The sequence below is a fragment of the Mirounga leonina genome, unplaced genomic scaffold (assembly GCF_011800145.1).
Source record: "Mirounga leonina isolate KUSES-001 unplaced genomic scaffold, KU_Mleo_1.0 Mir_115, whole genome shotgun sequence".
Taxonomy (NCBI): Eukaryota; Metazoa; Chordata; class Mammalia; order Carnivora; family Phocidae; genus Mirounga; species Mirounga leonina.
The window spans coordinates 98,361,125-98,384,131 of NW_023270268.1; the positions used below are offsets into that span (position 1 = coordinate 98,361,125).

The 23,007-nt window shown below is 46.9% G+C and overlaps 1 protein-coding gene across 1 annotated transcript in view; it reads right to left on the reverse strand.

The window, feature by feature from the left end:
- The window catches only part of CUNH3orf52 (chromosome unknown C3orf52 homolog), a 27,545-nt gene extending 11,797 nt beyond the window's left edge, over positions 1-15,748 (reverse strand). Inside the window, exons 1-3 of the mRNA XM_035000182.1 lie at positions 15,536-15,748; positions 9,366-9,495; positions 2,523-2,650 (exon numbers count right to left, since the gene is read on the reverse strand). Coding sequence (XP_034856073.1) covers positions 2,523-2,650; positions 9,366-9,495; positions 15,536-15,673 — 396 coding nt within the window. The 5' untranslated portion in view covers positions 15,674-15,748. The remainder of the gene's footprint in view (positions 1-2,522; positions 2,651-9,365; positions 9,496-15,535) is intronic.
- Between the last annotated feature and the right edge of the window lie 7,259 nt (positions 15,749-23,007).

A 23,007-nucleotide genomic window follows, 5' to 3' on the forward strand; every position in this document is an offset into this window, starting at 1 on the left:
CTCTCTCCTTCCTTTTTAATCCTTAGGGCCTAGTATTCTTTGGCACATAGTCGTCTCTCAGAAAAAAAATCTAAGCTATAATTTTCCATTAAGAGCTGGAATGGTGTACCAGATCACTTTTAGTGTCCACTGTGATTCTTTTTGGTGACATGGCCCCCTGCTGTCATTGGGACATGTCCACATATCTGGGAGCGGTTAACCACACTGCTATGGGCCCAAAGAAGTGAAATGGGGGGCTCCTCACCCCTGGCCCTGGAGTCCCACACTGTGCCTATGAGGCTGGGTGCACGCTGAGCTTGGCACCCGGTGAGCTGACTCCCGGGGTTGGGCAGAGCCGCTAATTCGAGACCAGGGAGGTATGTTCCGTGTTAGCAGACCTGCCATTGTTAATGCCTGCATCAGGGACACGGGCCAAGGTACCACAACACGCAGCTAACCGGCTGGCCGAAGCAGAGCGAGGGCCCCAGCGGGAAGAGAAGAAAATTCTGGCAGTGGGATAAGGGAGGGGCTAGGAAAACTGTTTAGAAAAGCAAGACAATAAAGCAAAAGCGAGGACATGGTGTTTCACTCTCCACTCCCATTTACCTTCCATATCTGGAAACTTCTAGAAGTTGGCCTGAGTGAATGAAAGAAAGGGGCTCTTGACCTGACAGTAAGACTAATACCTCTAAGGTCTCACTTTTGTTCCTGAACATACTCGGTTGGGACACCAGGGGCCAGTAACTTTTTACCTTGCTGTGCCTTTACTTTAATCATCTGTAAACCAGACCATTCTTTAAAAAAAAAAAAAGTGTTTTACAGAGTTCTTCATATGCATCTCATGTGCACCTGTGGGTATACAGTAAAAGTATAGCGATTCCCATTTATCAGGGAAGGAACCGGCTCGAGCAGGCCCGTGCACTTGCCCCAGGGATCATGCCAGTCCCTGCCCCTTTGCCACTACACAGCAATGAGCTAAACGTACCTACAGGATCTGCTCGTGTCTGGCTCTGTGCAAGAGATATGGCTCTGAGGTGAATGATTAACATCCACTTCCCTTTGACTAAAGAATTCGGTCTGTAACATGTGACATGTGTGGATGCTGCATCATCTCATTTCTGCTCAGCAAATGCAAAACCCCTTGACGAAAAAAACAATCAAGAGGAAAAAGGCAAGAGGCTTATTCACTCAGCAACTTGCTCTGGAAGCAGGTGAAAGAAAAAGAGGAAAAGGGGCTTGCAGGTAGGATTTAAAGAAGGAAAAGAAGGAGGAAGAGAAGCCCAGACAATCATCTCAGAGCACAAACCCCTGTGACCCGAAGGAGCAATCAAATAACATGCCCTTGGGTGCCCAGAAACTAACTCTGGGGTGACTGAGAGGGAATCACCTCCTGGGAAAGCTTTCATAGGAATCCGATGGAAACCAAATGAAGGTGACTCACCCCATTCCACCTACCAACTGCAGAGAAGGGTGTAATGGATGGCAGGCTGGTCTTGCTTCTACTCTCTTTTCAAATGCTTTTCTGGATCTGGCTGTGAACCCAGCCAGCCCTCATGGTGACGCTGCATGCCCTCATCATGCACAAAGGACATTCTCCTGCATTTCCTGCTCCAAGAACAAAGCCACCATCCACCCACTCAGCTACCCAACCAGGAGCCTGGAGTCGTAGTCTCCCTCATCCCCACATCCAATCAGCCATAAAGTCCCGTTGAGTGAGAAGACCTCTTAAATCTCTCTGGAATCTTCCTTACCCCCCTGCCACTGCCCTGGGTCAAGGCCCCGCATCTATCACCAGGACTAGTGCAGTACCTTCTAACTGAGCTCTCAGCTTCCAGGGTTTCTCCACCACCACTCACAAGGGCCAACACGAAAAGCTGACCAAGTGAACAAGATGAAAATGTCTCAGTGCCTTACCAAAGAGTAGGAAAACCTTCATGCCTCACCCCTGCAAGTCCCCACCGCACGGTCCGCAAGAGGCAGCAGGACACTGTGGGGCAGATCCCCCAGTGTAATCTAGAACACTCCTACCTCCTATTTCAAGACTCACCCTGAGCATCACCTCCTGCAAGAGGCCCTCCAGCTTCCATCTGCACCTCAGGTAGTTTAGGTGACCCTCCCTCGTGCTTGCAAAATACTCTGTACGCATCTCCCCAGTAGAACATATCACACTGTTTAGAACTATCTATTTGACTGCTTCCTCTACTGGCACTGAGCCCCCAACTGAGGGCCCAGACTCTGTGACCGTGGCTCTCGGCACGCTGTCTAGCACATCACAGGTCCCCCACAACATGACAGGTTGAATCAAACGTGAGAAAGACGAGAGTGAGGAGACGGAGCACTATCCTCCAGGATGCATTTCGCTGGAGGGCAGGGCTCCTCTCTCAGGCTCTGCACTATCGAAAATTCTAAGCATCATCGTCTGCCCAAATCCAGACAAAGAATCCAAGCCTGAAGCTACTTACGTGATTGCTCTATGCCGACTCCTCGAAGAACCCACATTCTAATGGTAAGAACTCTGTGAACAATGCTTAAGATATAATTACCCTTTCCGTGAGCAGGTGAGGTAACCCCTCCTCAGTAGCACACTCCTCTGGAACCTTTAGCACGACCAAGAAAGTTTTATTTGATGATAACTCAAGTATTTCATCTGCATCTTCATCGACGTAAGTTACTAAAGGCAGGGGGATAAAAAGTAAAAGTAAACACATGCTTAGAATAATAATTTCTTCCACTGGCTGCTATAAAAGACAAGGAGCATTCATCAAGGATAAAGCCTAGACACAGTAAGCAAGTACAAGCAGAAATGCTTTGTCTTCCTGGCGATACCAAATAAAGACAGGGACTGGCCTCCAGTATGATAAAAAATTGTTTGTTTTACACCATAAGAGCTCCCAGATGCCACTGAATACAAACTGCGGGAAAAGCCGGTGGGAGGGAGCAGGAAGAACATGAATGTCTTGGTTGAACGGGACCTGCAGCTTTAGCTATGTCCACAGGTGTCGAGGCAGGTGATGGGGCAAGGGTCTAGGGGGTGAACCATGGGTGATGGGGGCCAGGGGCTGGGAGCAAGGAACTTCAGTGAATCACCTCAGTCCAGGGCTGTCAGAGACCCTGATGAGGAAGGGACATCATGGACCAGAACAGAGCGGGGACTAGACAGGAGCACGTGAGCCATGTCCTGACATCTCCCAGGAAGACAGAAGATGGGCAGGAAGCCTCCACTCTGCAGTCTGTCCCACAGGAGACAAATGTTGGCACACTCTTTTTTTTTTTTACACACTGTTTATAGAAGGGAAACCAAACAGCACTCAGAGCCCCAGGGCCCGAGGGCCTTGCGTTCCTGGCACAGTGCTGTTGGTGCTCTAAGGATGGTGAGCTAACTGATTTTTTAAGCAGTTAAAGCCAAAGGAAAAACACACAAGGTCGGGGGCCCGGCGCTGGAAGCTGGCACTCGTGGTAAGTCAACACCGCTCGGCCGGCTCCCCGGCGGCCTCCCCGGCTGCCTCCCCGCTGGGCCCGCACAGGAACCACGGCTCGGGCCCTGAGAAAGGCGTGGGTGGCGGAACCGGGCGCTCGTCTTGCCCAACACTTGACTCTCAGGTCTCATGCTTCAGACAGAACATAAGCAGCCTCTTTGGCTGGACTTTGAAAAGGCCCTCAGTGTATGAGGGAAAGGCAGGTGAAAAGAAGAATCCTGATACTTACTCCCTGGGAGGCACGAGGAGCAAGGGGACGTGCAGAACAGAGTTCTCAGAGCCTGAGATGAGAGGCTCCGAGCGGCCGGCTCAAGGCTGGCCCCTGGCTGGCCTCTGCGAACCCGAATCTGGGGAGGGTTCCCACCTCGCCCTCCCAGGTGGTACCCCCTGTTGATACAAGCAATGTGGCCGAAGCTGACCACCTTGCCTTCCGGGGATCTGGAATTTTAGCATGTGCCAGGCTGAGGCTGCCTCCGGGACCGGCCCCAGTAAAACCCTGGGCACTGAGCCTCTGAGCTTCCCCAGTAGACAACACTTCTCACGTGTTGTGTTGTCACATGTCATTGCTGCGGCAGTTAAGTGTGTCCTCAAGTTTGCGCCTGGTTTCCTACTGGATTTTGCTTTATTTCATTTTGCTATGATAAATCACAAGTGATGTGATCTGACATGGGGCCTGGGAGCAATTGGTCAAGAAAGAATTCTTGATACATCGTTTTTGGTGCAAAAAGGGTGTTTTATTAAAGCACGGGGACAGGACCCGTGGGCAGAAAGAGCCGCACTGGAGTTGTGAGGAACAACTGATTAGATACTTTTAAGTTGGGAGAGGTAGAGACAAAGGAGGTTTCCAAAAGGATTTCCATATGTTAAAGAGGACTTAGGGGTTCCTGGAGGCCTAGCTATTGTCAAGCTTAGGTGTTTTTTTTTTTTTCTTCTAGAAAGTCATTAACTTAAAGACAGTTGGGAGTTCCTGGAGGAATGTGTTACTCTCCCTGAGTCAAGTATTTGTCAACGGGCTGCAAGTTTTAAGGAATTTAATTTTATCTACATTTCCCTTTGCCTTTGTTCCTCACATCAGTAATCATCTCTATGCCTATATGCTGAGTCCCATGAATTCTCCCAGCAAATCACTAGATCTAGGAGTGATCCTGAGGACCCCAAACACAGGGAATTATCCCCCCACACCCTTATTTGCTATAAGTCGTGACATTATTTTGTCTGACGATAAAGTTAAGTCTTTGTAGTTTGAAAACTTGCCAAGTAAGGAAATTGTAATAAAACAAGAAAAAAAATACAATAACCCTTTAATCAACAAGTTTTCCCTCACATTTTACGTTACATATTTTAAGTCTTGGGGTGCCTGGGTGGCTAAATCAGGTAAGTGTCTGCTTTCTGCTCAGGTCATGATCCCAGGGTCCTGGAACCAATGGGTTAGGAGTGAGCAGGAGGCAAGATCCAAACGCAGAACTCTGTTTCTAGAAGTTTGCCAGTGAAAAAAGAAAAAAAGAAAAAAATTCCTAAAATGAAGTAGCAAGATTCTGATGGAAGAAGGTTTTGAAGGACAGACAATGCTAGCACATTTCAAGAGGCCCAAGTTGAGAAGAGCCTGAGGATGCTCAGTGAGACACGGAGATATCTGAAGGTCCATGGGTCAGGAGGAGCTGGGGAGAATCCTATGGGAGAGCATAGGTGAAGAGGTTGGTCCTGGGAAGGTGGAGAAACAGGGGAAAACATAAAGAAATTTCAAGGAACAGGGCTTATGGATTTGCTACTAAGTTCCTGCCCCCAAGGACCTTGCTAGTTTTTAACTTGCTAATGCTGTCTGCTGAGGATTTTCCCATGAGTCACCCTACACTGGGGAGCACTGCCTTGTGCAACCTGTCCGCCTACCAACACTCTGTGACAGCATAAACTGCGGCTCTTACACCCAACGCAAAGACAAAACAATCCATTCAACACGCAGCACTTCTGAAGTCCCTGCTTACATCTCAGCACCATAGCACTCCTACTCAGGGAAAAACCTGTATGGAAAGACAGTAAAGAAGTCAGGCTTTCCCCATCCGTAATGCTGGGGAATATCACATAAGGGTCCCTAGAGTGCTAAATCTGATCACCTTTAAACTATATCTCTAAGTACCCACCTACTTGTCACAGTTTGGCTTATACAATATTTAAAATTCTTTGCCACTCCAACGAGAGTTTCACTTGTAGGGTGTTACTCAGGTTTCTCCCCTCCCTGGCTGGGGCAACTCAGTGAAAAAAGCAGAATCCCTGAAGATGCTTAACTGATCTTCTAAATTGTCCAGAAAGAAGATGACTTGGTGGGGGGAGGCTTCCCCCCCCTTTTATCATTTATTTACATCAAGGAATTTATACTTCTTTAGGGAGAAGAAGAGAATCCATCATTATCTTTTCCCTGAAGAATGGAGACAAAACCAAGCCTCCAGACTCAACAGGATTCCCTGGGCTCTGCTCCCCAAATTGGCCACTTTAAGAAGATTTCATTGTCTACCAGAGCATCTCCTGCACAGTGTGTATGCAGCCCCAGCTCAATGCCTTACACTGAGCCATGATCCTGAAGTTGTCATCACTTCAATGGCATGTCAAGGGCAAAGTGGCAGGAGATCCACCCCAGATGCAGGCAATAAAGGGTATACAGTCTGTAGAAAATTAACAATAATAAAACAGACCACAGTTGACAGTAATTCTTAACAATGTCAGTGACAAGATAGACCTCCGCACTGAACACCTCACCCTGGGTACCCCACTGTCCCCTCCTCAACTCGTTACCCCTTCTATGTCAGGACCTGTTTATTGTCCACTTCTGTGTGCACTCCATCTCCACAGTTATTAACATCTCTGCCTCTGAGCCTCAGTCTGCATGCTACAGAGCCTGGTGACAGGAGACTGAGGAGCTGGAGGGCGGGAAGAAGGAGGCCAAGGTAGCTCCCAAGGAACCTCACTTCTTAACAAAGCCAGCCATGCGTGTAGCCCTTGGCTCTGCCAACACTGTGCTTTTCCAGACAGCAGTGTTTTCCTCACAGAAGTTCTATGAGTTCGATTCCTATCACTGGGGCTCGGTCATGAGGCAATGGCCAATTACTGTATACGGTCATCCCAGAAGTACCTACAGAGCTGCTCTGGGTGAGGCTGGGACTGTCAAGGAGGGAAGGAGGAGAGCCCCGGCCCCGCCCCTTTTACCCATGGCATTCCCCCTCCCCCACAGTCCCACACCATGACTCTCCCCAAAGGCCCAAACCCCTGAGGGCTGAGGTGCCAAGTGAAGCAAAAGTATCTCTCGGATTATAAAAATGTGAAAGTGTGCAAATCTCTTTACAGCATTAACATTTGAAAATACACTTTTATGACCACATTGAGAATGAAGTTTGCGCTACAAGTATTATAGAGTTCTTTCCTGAATATTATCCAGTGAACTCTCAGGTCCCTTGGGAAATGACGGAAGGAAAAGACATTCCTTCCTCTGCAGATTGCTGTTGGGCAGTTGAAGAGGTCCGATGATTTTTGAGAATGGAAGACAACTCTTGGGTCTTGTGCTTTAGAATCCTGAATATTAAACCAACTGGATCTGCTGCATCCTCCTTTGTTATAGGCCCCAGAGGCCAACAGACAGATTAGCCGATGTTCAGGAGAGCACCACCTAATTGTGATGGGACAAGGTTGCGCAGCTCAACTTGTTTCGACATCCACGTATGGCAGTTGATGGGAAGAGGGAGTAGGAAGGCTCACACCAAAACTCTTGTCCTCAGGAGGTCGGAGGAGGTGTAGCACCTCTCATCAACTTCTCCCTAACTCGAAACCAGCCTGTGGCCTCAAAAGATCGCCATCCCACCTCAACTATGCCCTCAGTAATTAAGCAAACATAGTGCCATCACATTTCCCTATTCCTTCAGGGACTTTAACACCTTGAGACAGGAGAGGAAGAAAAGGAATAGGAGGTAAAGGGCAAATGTAGTTCCTGAAGAAAACTCCCAGGACCCCTTCTGGAGAGACTCAGGGGCTCTTCATCCAAGATTGGGTTTATTAAGAAGAATCCGACTGGGGCGCCTGGGTGGCTCAGTTGGTTAAGCGACTGCCTCCGGCTCAGGTCATGATCCTGGAGTCCCAGGATCGAGTCCCGCATTGGGCTCCCTGCTCAGCAGGGAGTCTGCTTCTCCCTCTGACCCTCCTCCCTCTCATGCTCTCTATCTCTCATTCTCTCGCAAATAAATAAAATCTTAAAAAAAAAAAAAAAAGAAGAATCCGACTCAACTCAAATCCTTGTGGAGACCAGATCACCCTCAAGAGTATCCCAACTCCAGAAAAGCGCCCCCACCCCTGCAATCACCCCACTTACAAATAAAAACAATTTTCTTCTTTCTTGTTTTAAAATGGAAATGAATGCCCACTGGAGGGTGCTATGTTTATTCATCATGAAAACCTTAATATCAATAATCATAAAAAATTAGCAACTACCTAAAAAAGCTTTAAAATGGTATGGAAGACTATATCATGCAGTCATTTAAAAAAAAAGTGTTCACAAATCATTTTTAGTGAATTGGCAAAATGGCCTCAATATAGCATTAAAAATCCTAAAGGTAGGCCCCAAGATGATTAAAAAACAATCTGATCGGGGCACCTGGGTGGCTCAGTCAGTTAAGCATCTGACTCTTGATTTTGACTCAGGTCATGATCTCAGGTGGTGAGATCAAGCACCATGAAGGGCTCCACGCCTGGCTCGGTGGGTTAAGTGTCTGCCTTCGGCTCAGGTCATGATCCCAGGGTCCTGGGATCGAATCCCGCATCAGGCTCCCTGCTCAGGAGAGCGCCTGCTGCTCTCTCTCTGGCAAATAAATGAATAAAATTAAAAAAAAAAAATTAGGAGTCTCTCTCTACCTCTCCCTCGCCTCCTCCGCCCACCCCACCGTGGCTCACACTCACGCTCTCTTTCTCTCTCTTTCTAAAAAAAAAAAGAATTAAATAAATAAAAAACAATCTGAACTCAAATTATTTTAAAAATGCAAGTAAGAAAAAGAAGAAAATATAGTGCAATATTAATAATATGGATGGGCTTTATGGGTAACTGAACATGTATTATTTTCATATTCATAATAAATAATAAATAAAGGGCACCTGGGTGGCTCAGTCAGTTAAGCGTCTGCTCAGGTCATGATCCCAGGGTCCTGGGATCGAGTCCCGCATCGGGCTCCCTGCTCCGCGGGAAACCTGCTTCTCCCTCTCCCTCTGCTGCTCCCTCTATTTGTGCTCTCTTTCTCTCTCACTCTCTCTCTCAAATAAATAAATAAAATCTTTTTAAAAATTTTAATTTAAAAAAATAAATAATAAATAAAATATGTAAAGTATATAGTTAGCACCGTGTAAGTTTTTGTTTTGTAAACACATACAACACAAATATAATAAAGTTATTTCCAAAATAGTTAAAGTAATGATAGCATATAGATATGTGGTTCTATAAAGTTTTTAAGATGTTTTCAAATGGGCTATTCATTATTTATCATTATAATAATGTACTAGGTATATCAGAGGAAGTATAATAATTATTTTATGAAACAAATGAAAAAAATTTCAAATAAGTAGGTGTAGAGAAACAATAAAAGATAAATTAGTGTTTAGGTAAGTTAAAATTAAGAAACCTTCAAGATCCAGTGGGCAGAGTTTAAAATAAAACATTGGTCTCCATACTTCTTTCAGAGCTTATTAAACAAACAAAAAAATGAAATAAAACAAAGAACCATGGATAGCTACCACCCATACAACAATCCCAAGCCAGTTTTAAATTCATATTATAAATAATGAAATAGCAATGAGCACATCTTCCATATCAGTGTAACTCATAAACGAACATTAAATAAGTTCTGCAAATGCATCAGCTTAGTCCTGTTTAAATCCTCTTACCTCCAAGAAGACATAAGCTTATGATGATGACTACAATGAGACCTAGGAAAACAGAGGCGATGACCATCCACAGTTTGCACTTTCCAATCAATTTCTTATTACAGGAGCTCCAAGGGTTCTCCTTGTTGGCCTGGAAAGCAGAGGGACACTGTGAGGCAGTCACTGGTTTCAAGAAGCACTTCTGAATGCTTGTGAAGGGCCAGTAATACAGAAATGAAGGCAGCAGGATCCTGCCCTCTCTGGGCTACACTCCACGGAGTCAGGTTTGCAAAGAAGCAGAATGTAACCTCACACAGAAGGGAGGGAGGGGCGCCTGGGTGGCTCAGGCGGTCAGCTCAGGTCACGATCCCAGAGTCCTGGGATCGAGCCCCCGCTCAGGCTCCTTGATCAGCAGGGAGTCTGCTTCTCCCTCTGCCTGCCCCTCCGCCCCGCAGCTTGTGCTCTCTCTCTCTCTCAAATAAATAAATAAAACCTTTTTTTAAAAAAAAAGTAAGGGAGGGCGCCTGGGTGGCTCAGTCGGTTAAGCGGCTGCCTTCGGCTCAGGTCATGATCCCAGGGTTCTGGGATCCAGCCCCGCATCGGGCTCCCTGCTCCTTGGGAGCCTGCTTCTCCCTCTCCCTCTGCCTGCTGCTCACCTGCTTGTGCTCTCTCTCTCTCTCTCACTATCTCTCTCTCTGTGTCAAATAAATAAATAAAATCTTTAAAAAAAAAAAAAGTAAGAGAGAAAATACCCTGGGGGCTCTGAGGTGAGGTTGGAGGTGGAGGGGGGGGCGGGGGGGGCGGTGGAAGCAGGACTTTGAAGGATGGGCAGAGAAAGGCATTCCAACTCCAGGAGAGAGCATCCTCAGTGTTGATTCATAAGGGAGCTAGCTGGCCAAGAGGATCCTCTGACGGGAATGTGGTGGGTTCCAGAAGCAAGTCACGACGGTTAAGATTAGAGACCGTGAAAGCCTGGAGCCTCCTCGAGAGGGTTTTCAGTGCCGCCAGAGCAGTCTGGACTTAATTTGCTGTGTGCTGGGGACCCGTGAAAGGTTCTGGAGCATAAGAGCCGAGCTGAAGATGAAGAGAAGAATGATGTGCGGTTTAGAGTGGGCACACCAAGAACAAGCGAAGGGGCTGCCGCCGCGCCCCACACTGTGGAATTAGGGCCTGGAAAGGGAAATGCAAGGCAGCTTGGGAGCCACACCAGGAAGGGGGCGGCCATGGGGGTCGTGAGGCCACAACGGCCATGCTTGATTGGTGGCCAACACCGTTTCATGTCAGTCGAACGGCCCTGCAAGGGCCGCGTTAGCCCATCTCCAAGATGCAGTTAGAGCAGGCGAGACGGATCCCTGCTGCGGGTCACGGCAAAGCTGGCCCCTTGCGTCCACAGCCCCCCGCGACACAGTGCAGAGCCCCAGGTTCCAAGCGCGTCTGGCTGCCGTGGGGTGCCCCCGCTCGGGCCACCCCCGGCCCCTACCAGCTTCCGTGACTCCTCTCCATTCCCACCGAGCCGTTCGGGAATTCCCACATTGAGTCCACAGACTCCGAGGGGGCAAAGTGTGGTTCTGCATCGGCATTCCCCGCCCACACTTGAAGGCAGTGACTGCCTCATTCAGCAAGTTACTGAAGCTCACCGGCCCTGACATCCCCAACTGTAAAATAAATCTAGCTCCCAGGGCTCTTGTAAAGGCTAGAGATCGTGGACGTGAAGCACCTGCTACACAAATGTTAGGGACCCCACACACGGGAGCCATCATTACTGTGTTCTCCAGTCCCACAGAGCAGCACCTGGTTGACTTTCTTTCCCTCATGCCTGTGGTGATGGCCACCAGAAAAGGAAATCGTGCACTTCAGGACGATAGTTCAGACTTGCTCAGTGAGAAGTTCCCAAGCCTGGCAGCACGTCAGGATCAGCTGAGGAGGAATTTAAACCACACACCCCTAGGCCCTACCTGGACACAGGGGACCAGACTGTAGAGGAAGTGGGGGGTAGGCCCCAGCCTGTATGTATGTATGTATTTATTTATTTATTTATTCATTTATTCATTTGAGGGAGAGAGAGAGAGAGCACATGAGTGGGGCGAGGGCAGAGGCAGAAGGAGAGGGAGAAGCAGACTGGACGTGGGGCTTGATCCCAGGACCCTGAGATCATGACCTGAGCCGAAGGCGGACGCCTAACTGACTGAGCCACCCAGGTGCCCACCCCCCCCACCCACACTCCCCCCCCATTCTGTAATTTTGAGCTTCCCAGAGTAAATCAGTTGCTTTATCAGGGTTGAGACTTCTGTTCTGAAGCCTCATCACTCTCCAGGAGCCAGGTCAGATCTCTCCTTTTGTGGAGGCCTCCCTGCCATGTCGCCCATGGAGAGATATCCCAGAACATGAGCTGTCCACACAGCACATTTGTCCCTGCTTTGTCTGGTTTCATATTCAAATATAAACAGATATCAGCCTATCTTCCAAGGTAAACTGAAACCGGATAGAAGGAGGAATGGTTCTTAAACTTCCTCATTCTTATATCCCAGATTTGTGCCTCATTCAAGTATTAGGCTCTTAATACAGTGTAGAAGGTTCTAGAACTTTTAAGAAGGTACTTTGAGAAATTCTATCGTGGAGGTCACACTTTGGAGGCCCTGAGTACACTTTACACTGGCTCTTCTGGTCGGGTGTGAGAGGAGCAACAAAGGGAACACCTGGACAGAAGAAAATGCTCTTGAGGTAAGCGGATTTCCAGAGTCCAAGGACAGAGCCACCTCTCACCCAACCCGAAGACTAAAAACTGCTCCAAAGACACCAAAGCCAAGGGCTCAATAAGACACACGGGAAAAAAGTCCCAGGACAAGGTATCTTCAACTTCCCAGGGAACAGAAACATATCTTCCTACTTACAGAGCTCCTGAGAACAAAATGACCTCATGCCATTTTCAGTCCTTACACAAGAAGCAGCCAGGACCATAAGCTTAGTACAAAATGAAAGGGGCTGGAGTCTCAAATGAGCCGCAAATTGAGGGTCAGTGAACCTCTTTGGCCTCTTGTGGCTCCACTTATGATTTCCCTTCGAAATAATAAACTAGGACCCTGGTGCTATGAGGAGACCATTACTCTGACTTCCTAGGATAGTCACCTCACTAGTACACAGCCCCTCGCCTGGAGGAAATGCCTCTTCCTGTCCAGCCCAAAGCTGCCAACCTACAGCCTGGCCCCTTCGCTGCCTGCCGTCAGCCCTAGGGGAGAGACACTATCCTTCGCAAAATTAATCTTCACAGACTTTAAGTCATTGTGAAGTAGTCCATCAGCTTACTCCCACCCCGAGAATAAACAACAGTGCTTCTCAGCTCCCTGCACATTAGAAGCAACCAAGAAATTTGTATTTTTTAGATGTTCCCCCAGGAGATTCCACTGTGCCCTGAGGGTGAAGAGCCTCTGATAGAGTAGGTGTGTGTCATTTGTGCCGAGACTCCCCTAAAACCCAGGTCACAAGGACACACTGCCTCCTTCACTAGCATCTTCTTTGTCTCGTGCCTAAATTCTAGGTCACGAGGAGAAGCCAAGGCAGGTTTTTCTACAGGTGCTTTCCAGAGATTTTTGCAAACTGCATCTTACATTCTATGATTGCATTATATGGCTGGAGAATTTTTGTGGCTTTCCTCTGAACAGGCCCCCAAACAGTCACATCCCCCTTCAGATAGGGATCCAAATACATGACCTAAAGCCCTGCAACAAAGGCGAACTCTCTCTTAGACACAAAAAGCTCTTCTTCTCTTTGGCTCTATTAAGAGCAGAAATTATATACATTTGGAAAAATTTTCTTAGCACTGTAGAAAGATCTGTACTTTTGTAATCTCATTGTGGGATTTAATTCACTTGTCCACCCACAGAAAATCCAGCAGATTCTTGTCCTAAATTCTGAACAATGCATAGCAATGGGGCTAATTTCCCTCAAGCTCCAAGCCCAGAACAAGCAAGGGAAAGCTCTTTCCCCACTGCCTTTGTAGACTCTCCCAGATCCGCCCTTCCAACTAGGAAGTTACCCATGAGGTGGGATGTCTTCTTCCCAATAGTCCCAAACTGAGCGTGGAGCCTGCTTGAGATTCTCTCCCTCCCTCTCCCTCTGCCCCTCCCCCTGCTGCTTGTGGGTACCTGTGTGCTCACTCTCAATAAACAAATACATCTTTAAAAAAACAAAATACACTTCAACTTATTCTATGTAACCAAAGAGAACGATTAACACCTTAAATGGAGATTTTTTTTTTCTCCTTTTAAATGTTTCCTGTTCAAATATCTGAATGCCCTCCAAGGGCTCATGTACCCTTCACCTTCATGCCATTCTGTCACTCCCCATAGCTTTCCCTATCTGGCGACCTACAAAGCTAAATCACGAGGAAGTCTAGGCTATCAGTGTACAGCTGGCTAATGAGGAAGTAATTAGAATACGAAAGAGCCATCTCTCCTGGGTAGGTACTAAACAATTATAAAATACTGATGCCCTACATGCATGTGCCATGTTCTTCTACTCATCTGTTTTCAACAAGGCATTCCCAGGCCTCCTAGAGAAGCCCGGTTAACCTCATTACATGACCATTTAACTACAGACCTTAGCACCGTGACACAGGGCACACCTTTTAGTGGTAAAACTGTCACCAAAACTCCTGTCTCTAGATTCAGTCCCAGGAGTCGTTGGTATGTCCTGGATCTACCTAACATGAGGCAAGTATTTCGCAATCCATTCCTAGACCCTGGCTTGGAGGACTGACACAGCAAGCCCACAGCTGTGGCCACTGCACAGAGAACAGACCATCTTCGTCCAACCTTCATTCTTCCTTGGTGTTCATTTTTCACTCAAACATAAAGTCCCAAATCACCCTCCAGGGTACCTATAGGTCCTCAGAAAAGCAGACTTTACAGTGTTTCCAGGAATCGATGTTGAAGCAAAAGCAAAGCTTTCCCCTTTCTTTTTTCTTTTTCTTTTTTTTTTTAAAGATTTTATTTATTTGACAGAGAGAGACACAGCAAGAGAGGGAACACAAGCAGGGGGAGTGGGAGAGGGAGAAGCAGGCTTCCCATGGTGCAGGGAGCCCGATGTGGGGCTCGATCCCAGGACCCTAGGACCATGACCTGAGCCGAAGGCAGACGCTTAACGACTGAGCCACCCAGGCGCCTCAGCTTTCTCCTTTCGATGTCCTTGCTTATCCCTTAAATCAACAGGCGAAGAAGAGTCAAAGGGGTGGGAGTGGAGAAGTGGGACGTCGAAAGATCAGGTTGGAGCCATATATATGGGGAGCTCCAAGCACCCTGTAAACCTCCAGCCAATCCTAGGGGTTAATCAGAAGGCAGATGGCTGTGAATTCAAAGTCTCTGCTGTTTTACAAGCATTTGATGAGAATGAATAAACTTCCCATCACTGCCAGGGCTGGATCAGAAAAGAGCTCAGCCTAAGCACCGCCATGACTTGCTGTAGAGATTGAGAGGAGGGAAAGCAAATGAGGCATAGTCTAGTTCTTTGGGACAAACACTTTGAAATTACTTCCCATCAACTGAGCAGGGGGAGTTCAGTCGCCTCTCCCGGTCTCTTTTCCTGCCAAATCAAATGGCCAGATCAGTAAAGGACAGAAAGCGTGTGTCTGGGGGATGTGAAGCGGGATAGGGGGATGATGGGCAGTGGGTGAGGGCTAGGGGGAGGGTGGAAGCAGCAAGGCAGTAAAGCTAAGGCAAGGAGATTCTGAAGAAAGAGCGAAGACTCCATCTATCACTCTAGTTCTTTCTCCCCGCTTGAAAAAGAAAAAACTTAAAGTTACAGAGCTTTTTAAAGCCGCCTCTATCCCTGGGGACTCTCTCTGAAGAGAGGGGCCCGTACACGGATGGGGGCAATGGTTGTACAACATACACAGTTGTACAACCTGTGTAGGGTTCCTCAGGTTCCATGGGGGTCAGAGGGATCGGAGGGGTGGCAGGGGGCCCTGGCGGGCTCAGGATCGGAGGGGTGGCAGGGGTTCTGGCGGGCTCAGGCGGAAGCGCACTCCCGCGTGCGCTCCATTCAGAAGCTTCCAGGGCGCACCAGCGCTCCGCGTCTGAGACGCCGGGACGGTTGGCTGGAACCCCGCAACTTTGAGGGTGCCAGGCCCGGGTCCTGGCCGGCAGCCCGGCTCACAGTGCGCCCGGACACCGCCCGCAGTGCCAAGTAGGCCTTACCTGGGCTGGGCAGGGTTCCTCGACCGAAAGAGGGATCACCTGGACGGTTCCATTGAGAGGCTTCTGCTCGTCCGGCTGCCCTCGGAGCGCCAAGAGCTCCAGGTCTTCCCCCGGCGATGGGGATCTGGCCCCTTCCATGGACGGGCAGAGGAGCGCTGAGCGGCCCGCGGGAAGCAGGGTGCACACACGCCAGGGTGCAGAGTCCAGAGTGGCCTCCCGACCAGCACGCACTCCGCCCCCGGCGGGCGCGGCGGGGCAGACCTCGGGCGGCGGGGCGGGGCGGGGCGGGGCTGAGGAGGCGCCGCAGGCCCCCGCGGGGTAGAGCCGCCGCGCCTCCTGTGGGCTCGCGAGCCGAGCAGAGGAGGGCTGTTTTTCTGGTTTGTTCAGGGCGCTGCCGGCTCAGCCTTTCCCAGTTCGCGCAGATCCAAAGCAGAAGCTGAGCCGAGGGCCCGGCCGGGTGGCGGCTGTGGCCGGGATGGGGCCGGCAGCGCGGTGCCACGGAGGAAAGTTGACATTCCATCTCCAGGGGCCGTCTGCTGCCAGGGCTTGCCCCGCCTAGCAGAAGTTCATTCATTTCACCAGCAAGGAACTATGAAGCATCTCCTGCGTGCCAGGCGTTGTGCGAGGTTCCGAGCAGATGAAGATGGATAGTACACGCGAACACAGTCCTTCCCTGTACAAGTCCAGAGTCAGGCAAAGAGCCAGGATGGGGTGGTGGAGGGAAGGGCAGGCTCTGAGACCAGGCTGCCCAGGTTAATCCCCTTTCACACGGTTCCTACAGTGCGACCTTGGGCTTCATCTTTCCTGCCAGCTTTCTCACCTGGAAAGTTGGCCGGTGTTAGTGCCTACAGAATGGAACTCTTGCCAGGATTAAAAGAGTTGGTGTCAGTAAAGCACTCGGAGCAGTGACGACCATGTAGGAAACATTCACAAACGTTTATCATCATCTGCCTTTGAGAAGAGGAGTCACAGACACCCCTCACCCCCAACAACACACACACACACCCAACCTGAGGGAAAGGCATACGCACTCACACACAATCTAAGGTTCAGAACTTCTGGTTTGGGGAGCCTGGAATTAGGTTTGCTAAGCATGGTGTGTGTTGATCCTCTCGAAGCTTCTGTTCAGAGCAGGCTTGCCCCCAACACACAGGTATTGAGGCCAGTTTGAGGTGCGGACAGGATGCCTATAAATAGGTTTCACTTCAGAAGATGCTGGCTTGTGTCCAAAAGTCTGACATCTTCAAAGCCTACTATTCAGACATCTCCTAAATACTGGGTCTCTCTAGTTGTCTCTTGCCTGGTACCAGATCATCTGAACTCTATCTGCCTGCCTTCCGGGCGCCTGGGTGATTCAGTCAGTTGAGCCTCCGACTCTTGGCTTTGGCTCAGGTCACAGTCTCTTGGGGTCCTGGGATCCAGCCAGCCTCCCATTCCGTGCTCAGCCTGGAGTCTGCTGGAGATTCTCTCCCTTCCCCCCCCCACCCCCATCCCCTGTTCCTCCCCGGGCTCTCTCTCTCTCATAAATAAATAAAATCTTTTTTAAAAAAGAACTGGAGCCTTCAAAAAGGGCCCTCCTGACAGGATCTATAGTGACAAACGAGGTGCAGCCATTGCCAGGACAGCAGCCCAGCAAGGAGGAAACAGACAGGAATAAATACTCTGACCTCTCTCCCCACCTGCCACTCTCCTTTGCGTGACTCCCATTGGGAACTGGTGACAGAGTTGGGGGTCAGCCTCCTAGAGCTCATAGAAGAAAATGAATATGGGGTGCAAAGAGAAAGGGAGCCTGCACCTTTCTGCACCTTTCCTTACAATAACTGACATCTTGTCTTCCTTCTCAGACATTCAATAATCAGGACACCCCTCTTGCCTGATCAGATTCCTCTTCCTGGCTGGCCCTCACCTGTCCCATTCTACTGCCACCCCCACTTCTTTGTATATGATGTTCCCTCTGCTTACAATGTTTTTCCTACCCACTTTCTGCATGGACCATTCCCATTCACCTTTAGCTTCTAGCTGAGACTTACTTTTTCTACGAAACCTTCCCTGGCTTGCCTCCTGCACCAGAAGTCATCCACACTCTTCTCTGCGACCAATACACCTTGCACCTATGTTAAATGCATCATATTCAGTCCAATTTAATTCAGCAAATAGTACTAAGTGCTTGCTAGGTGTCAAACATTCTTCTGGGTGCTTGGGATAAGTCTGAAGAGATAGTTAAATAAAACAAAATCACGGCCATTGTGAGGCTTATATTTAATGAGGAGAATCAAACTTAACATTTCTAGAATATTTGAAATGACTTGTGCTATGGAAAAAAATAAAGCAGAGGAAGGGAGGCTGGAGTGTCTTGTGGTGAAGGTTAGGGGAAAGAGGAGGTACAATTATAAATAGGGCAATCGCCTCAGGCCCCATCGAGAAGGTGGAATAAGTAGGATATGGGGGTGCAATGTTCAGCACGGCGACTGTAGTTTAGAATATGTGTTGCAGATTTGAAAGTTGCTCAGAGAGTAGATCTTAAAAGTTCTCATCAGGAGAAAAAAAACCCTGTAACTATGTGTGGGGATGGACATTAACTAGACTTACTGTGGTGATCATTTACACAAATATCGAATCGTTATGTTGTACACCTGAAACTAATATCATGTTAAATGCCAATTATACCTTCAGATTTTTATGTGAAATTGGAAACAAAGAGTTAAAGGTGGTAAGGACAGTAGCTGTGCTGTATGGAAAGAAGAGGGGCGTTCAGGAATAAGGACTGTAAACTGGGGTCTGTTGTTTTTTTTTCTCAAAGATTCTATCCATTTATTTGAGAGAGAGAGAGAGAGCACATGAGAAGGGGGAGGGTCAGAGGGAGAGGCAGACTCCCTGCTGAGCAGGGAGCCCGATGCGGGACTCGATCCTGGGACTCCAGGATCATGACCTGAGCCGAAGGCAGTCGCTTAACCAACTGAGCCACCCAGGCGCCCAACTGGGGTCTGTTTTACTTTTACTGTCTGAGAATCAGTAAAGTGGCCCGAATGGCTAACATGAAGGATGAGCAGTAATTTTTGTCTAATCTGTCTCCTCTACTGTTTAAGCTCCTTGAAGTACCTGTGAATTCCCAGTGCTTATCTCCGTGTCGAGCACCGTGCCCTATATAAATGTTGGTTAACTGGAATGATAGAATGATATTCTCAGCAATGATGGTTTGGTAGGCCCAGGGCCTGAGACCCCCACTAGAATCACCAAGACCTCTCAAACCTGGACCCCCATCCTTACCCAGGGCCCAGACAACCTTTCCCACAGTTCCCTGGTTTGACTGCAGGAGCTTAGTCTCAATGGGAGATTCCCTCCCTGTGTTGGATGAATTGTAGCTGTCTTCCAAGCCCAGTTTCTCTTTGAATAGATGCTTAAAATTTCCTTCACCCTCCAGAGGATCAAAAAGATACTGTTTACTGTCACAAACACACTCTAAACCAGATCTCCTAATGCTTTCTGAGTAGTGGGAAGCAGGGTTTATGTAATCTCTAAACTAGATTAGGATGCATTTCTATAATTCCATAAACCTAATCCTTGCATACAGTTGGCATCTCTATGGTAATATAGGTCTTGAAGACAAACAGATTTAGGACTCGCACTACTGTGTGCTCTTGGGCAAGTGGTTCAATATCTATGAGCTGCTTCTTCTTCTTGAGAGAGAGAGAATGCACACAAAAGTGGGGTGGGGTGGGAGCAAGAGAGAGAGGGAGAGAGAGAATCTTAATTCTTGATGTGGGGCTCGATCTCACCACCTGAACTTATGACCTGAGCTGAAACTGAGTTGGAAGCTTAACCAACTGAGCCCCCCAGGCTCCCCAAGCTTCTTTCCTCATTATAAAATGATTCCTACCCAGTAAAGACAATTAAATGAAGTAATTAGAATAAAGCATTTATTCCTGTACCTGACAAATAGCAGGGTCTCAGTAAATATTCCCTTACTTTCTGTGACTGTAATGATCTTTGTAAGTAATCCCCACCCACCTCCAACCCTTAGCAGCCAGCAATAATCCTTGACTCAATAGATTTTCTTTTGATATTGATCTGTGTTCCTGTCCTGTTGCATTTTTTTGATCACTGACACTTGTTGACACCTCCCAATACTACCTGAACTATTTAAATTCTTACTTGCAACTTGTTCCTGATTTCTGATAACTGCAAATTTCTTAATCTCCAGAGAGCTGATCTAGAATGTAGATAAGTGTCCCAATCTCTTCTTGAGGACTTTTTCATCCTGCCAGTCAGTCTGACTCTAAACTAAGGATTCAGAATGAGTAAGAAAGAAATGTTTCTCCCCTGAGGTAACCAAAATTAGATTAAACAATTCTTGATGGAAGTTAAAGATTTTTGGATGAGAAACCAAATTCTATATAGGTTTGTTTTTGCCATTTCTTTAAAATCTCTTTCTATAGGGGTAGCTTTTTAAAGGGTATTGTTCGGGGCGCCTGGGTGGCTCAGTTGGTTAAGCGACTGCCTTCGGCTCAGGTCATGATCCTGGAGTCCCGGGATCGAGTCCCGCATCGGGCTCCCTGCTCGGCAGGGAGTCTGCTTCTCCCTCTGACCCTCCTCCCTCTCATGCTCTCTGTCTCTCATTCTCTCTCTCTCAAATAAATAAATAAAATCTTTAAAAAAAAATTTAAAAAAAATAAATAAATAAAAATAAAGGGTATTGTTCTTTCATAAAATTATTCAAACATTTTTTTTAAGTATACTATTCTTGCACAAATAGTTCTTTTTAATATAATTTCAAATTATTATTGACTCAATTGCTTTAGTTTGCTTAAGGGGTAAAATGTAAATAACAGTAAAAAATTAAAATCTACTTGTTGCCAAGACTTGCTGACCAGTAGAAGATTTTCAATTTTGTTTTTCTTGTCATAGTACTTGCTCTTTTTCTTCATCTCTCCTTTGAGAGCAAATAATTTTCCAAATGATTATTTTATAAACTGAAAAATAAAGTAACATCATCTAAGTGACATCACCAAAGCATCAAAGCATCTCATTACCTTCAAACAGGCCTGTGCCTCTTGAAAGCACAATATATATCCATATGTTGTCAGGTGACAAGCACTACTACTGTGAACATAGGCAATTGGGTCAGCCTTTCAGACTAATCAAGCAGAAAACAATTGGGAAAGGGTTGGTTTGTGAGGTTGCAGTTTGCAGATCTGAAGACACTGTGAAGGAGGGCAAGCGTCCCCAGTAGTCTGGCCCATAGAAATGCTCCTGTCTTGGTTTATGGAGACCATTCCTCTTTACCAACTAATCCAATCTTTGGATCTGCCTCTATTCACACTTTTGCAAGAATAAAGTATATTAAAGAATAAAGAAATAAAGTTCCATGTCATCCTGGCATGTTGACATAAAATAGCCAAGTAAGTTAGATTGGTGTTTCTGAACCTTTTCCCCACCCCTGCACTGCTGAAGAACATGGTACAATCACATCTGAGCAAGCAAGCGCGTAGAGTGGTAGCATGTACATGTGGTTTGAAAAATTCCCTGCATTGAATCTGATAGATCAAGCTAGCCCTCTTCCATCTCCTAACTGAGATCTCAAACTTACTCAAGGTGTTGGTGATGTTTTTAAATTGTAAATCTCCTTAAAATTGACCATGAATAAAAAATACAATTCAGGGATGCCTGGGTGGCTCAGTCAGTTAAGTGTCTGCCTTCAGCTTGGGTCATGACCTCAGGGTCCTGGGATCAAGTCCACATCGCTCAGCGGGGAATCTGCTTCTCCCTCTCCCTCTGCCTGCCACTCCCCCTGCTTGTGCTTGCTCGCTCTCTCTCTGGCAAATAAACAAAATCTTTAAAAAAAAAAAGTACAATTCACCTTGTACCTAGGTCATAGCAATCCCAGGCAAAATAAACTTGGTTTTAAGAACTATCAGCCTAATTTGTTCTTCTACACAGTGAATTTAGTAGCTAAGTCCCACTTTGTGAATTAAGTGGTGCACTTGGCACTCTGAATTGTACTATGCCATAGCTGATTTACTGAATCCTTAGGAGCCTGTTCATAAAGGTATCATTAAAATGTTGTGTCTTTTACCTGATGGAAACAGTCTTTTGGCAAATCAAAATATATTCTGTGAACTGGAAATTATTCACTATTTCAGGGATATTAAATCCACATTTCAGTTTTTCTGTCTGATCCAGAGAATGACCCCTTTTGCTCTCTTTCTCTCTTTACTGTTACATTAAGATCTTCTGAAGCCCCACAAAACCATTTTCATTATTCTGGACCCTACTTAAAAATAGCATTGTTATTACTCCTTTGACTCTGTCCCAGAGAAAACAAATGTTATCATTCTTCTCCTTCCTGCTGTTTTCCCCTAGTCAGTGGTATTGTTAAGTCTAGCCTCTGTTCATGGAAAGTTTATTCCGAGATCAAATATGAAACCTTCTAAATCAAGATCAAATAAGTCAATAACTGTGATGTATTGAGCATGTATTACAGGTTTACAACTATGCTAGATATTATAATGCCCTGAAAATAGAATTAAGTCTAGGCCACTGGGGTTTTATTTAAAAAAAAAACAATCAGAAGCCAAATGATAATATTTCTGAAAATTTTGACTTTCAAAACAATCATCTAGGATCCAAAGGGCTACGTGCACTGCAATGTTTATAGCAGCAATGTCCACAATAACCAAACTGTGGAAAGAGCCAAGATGTCCATCAGCAGATGAATGGATAAAGAAGATGCGGTGTGATGGAATATTATGCAGCCATCAAAAGGAATGAGATCTTGCCATTTGCAATGACGTGGATGGAACTGGAGGATATTATGCTGAGCGAAATAAGTCAATCAGAGAAAGACATGTAGCATATGATCTCACTGATACGAGGAATTCTTAATCTCAGGAAGCAAACTGAGGGTTGCTGGAGTGGTTTGGGGGTGGGAGGGATGGGGTGGCTGGGTGATAGACACTGGGGAAGGTATGTGCTATGGTGAGCGCTGTGAACTGCGCAAGACTGTTGAATCACAGATCTGTACCTCTGAAACAAATAATACAATATATGTTAAAAAAAGAAGAAGAAGAAGAAGAAGAAGGTAGCGGGAGAGGAAGAATGAAGGGGGGGAAATCGGATGGGGAGATGAACCATGAGAGACTCTGGATGGACTCTCCATGAGAGACTTTTCAGATGGACTCTGAAAAACAAACAGGGTTCTAGAGGGGAGAGGGTGGGGGGATGGGTTAGCCTGGTGATGGGTATTAAAGAGGGCACATTATGCATGGAGCACTGGGTGTTATACACAAACAATGAATCATGGAACACTACATCAAAAACTAATGATGTAATGTATGGTGATTAACATAACAATGAAAAATTTTTAAAAAACCAATCATCTAAAAATTCCCTTATCATTCAACTGCTGAGCGGTATTATCACAATTCCTTAAATCCCACGTAAGTGCTTTCAGTCGAACTACCATGATGCTTCAT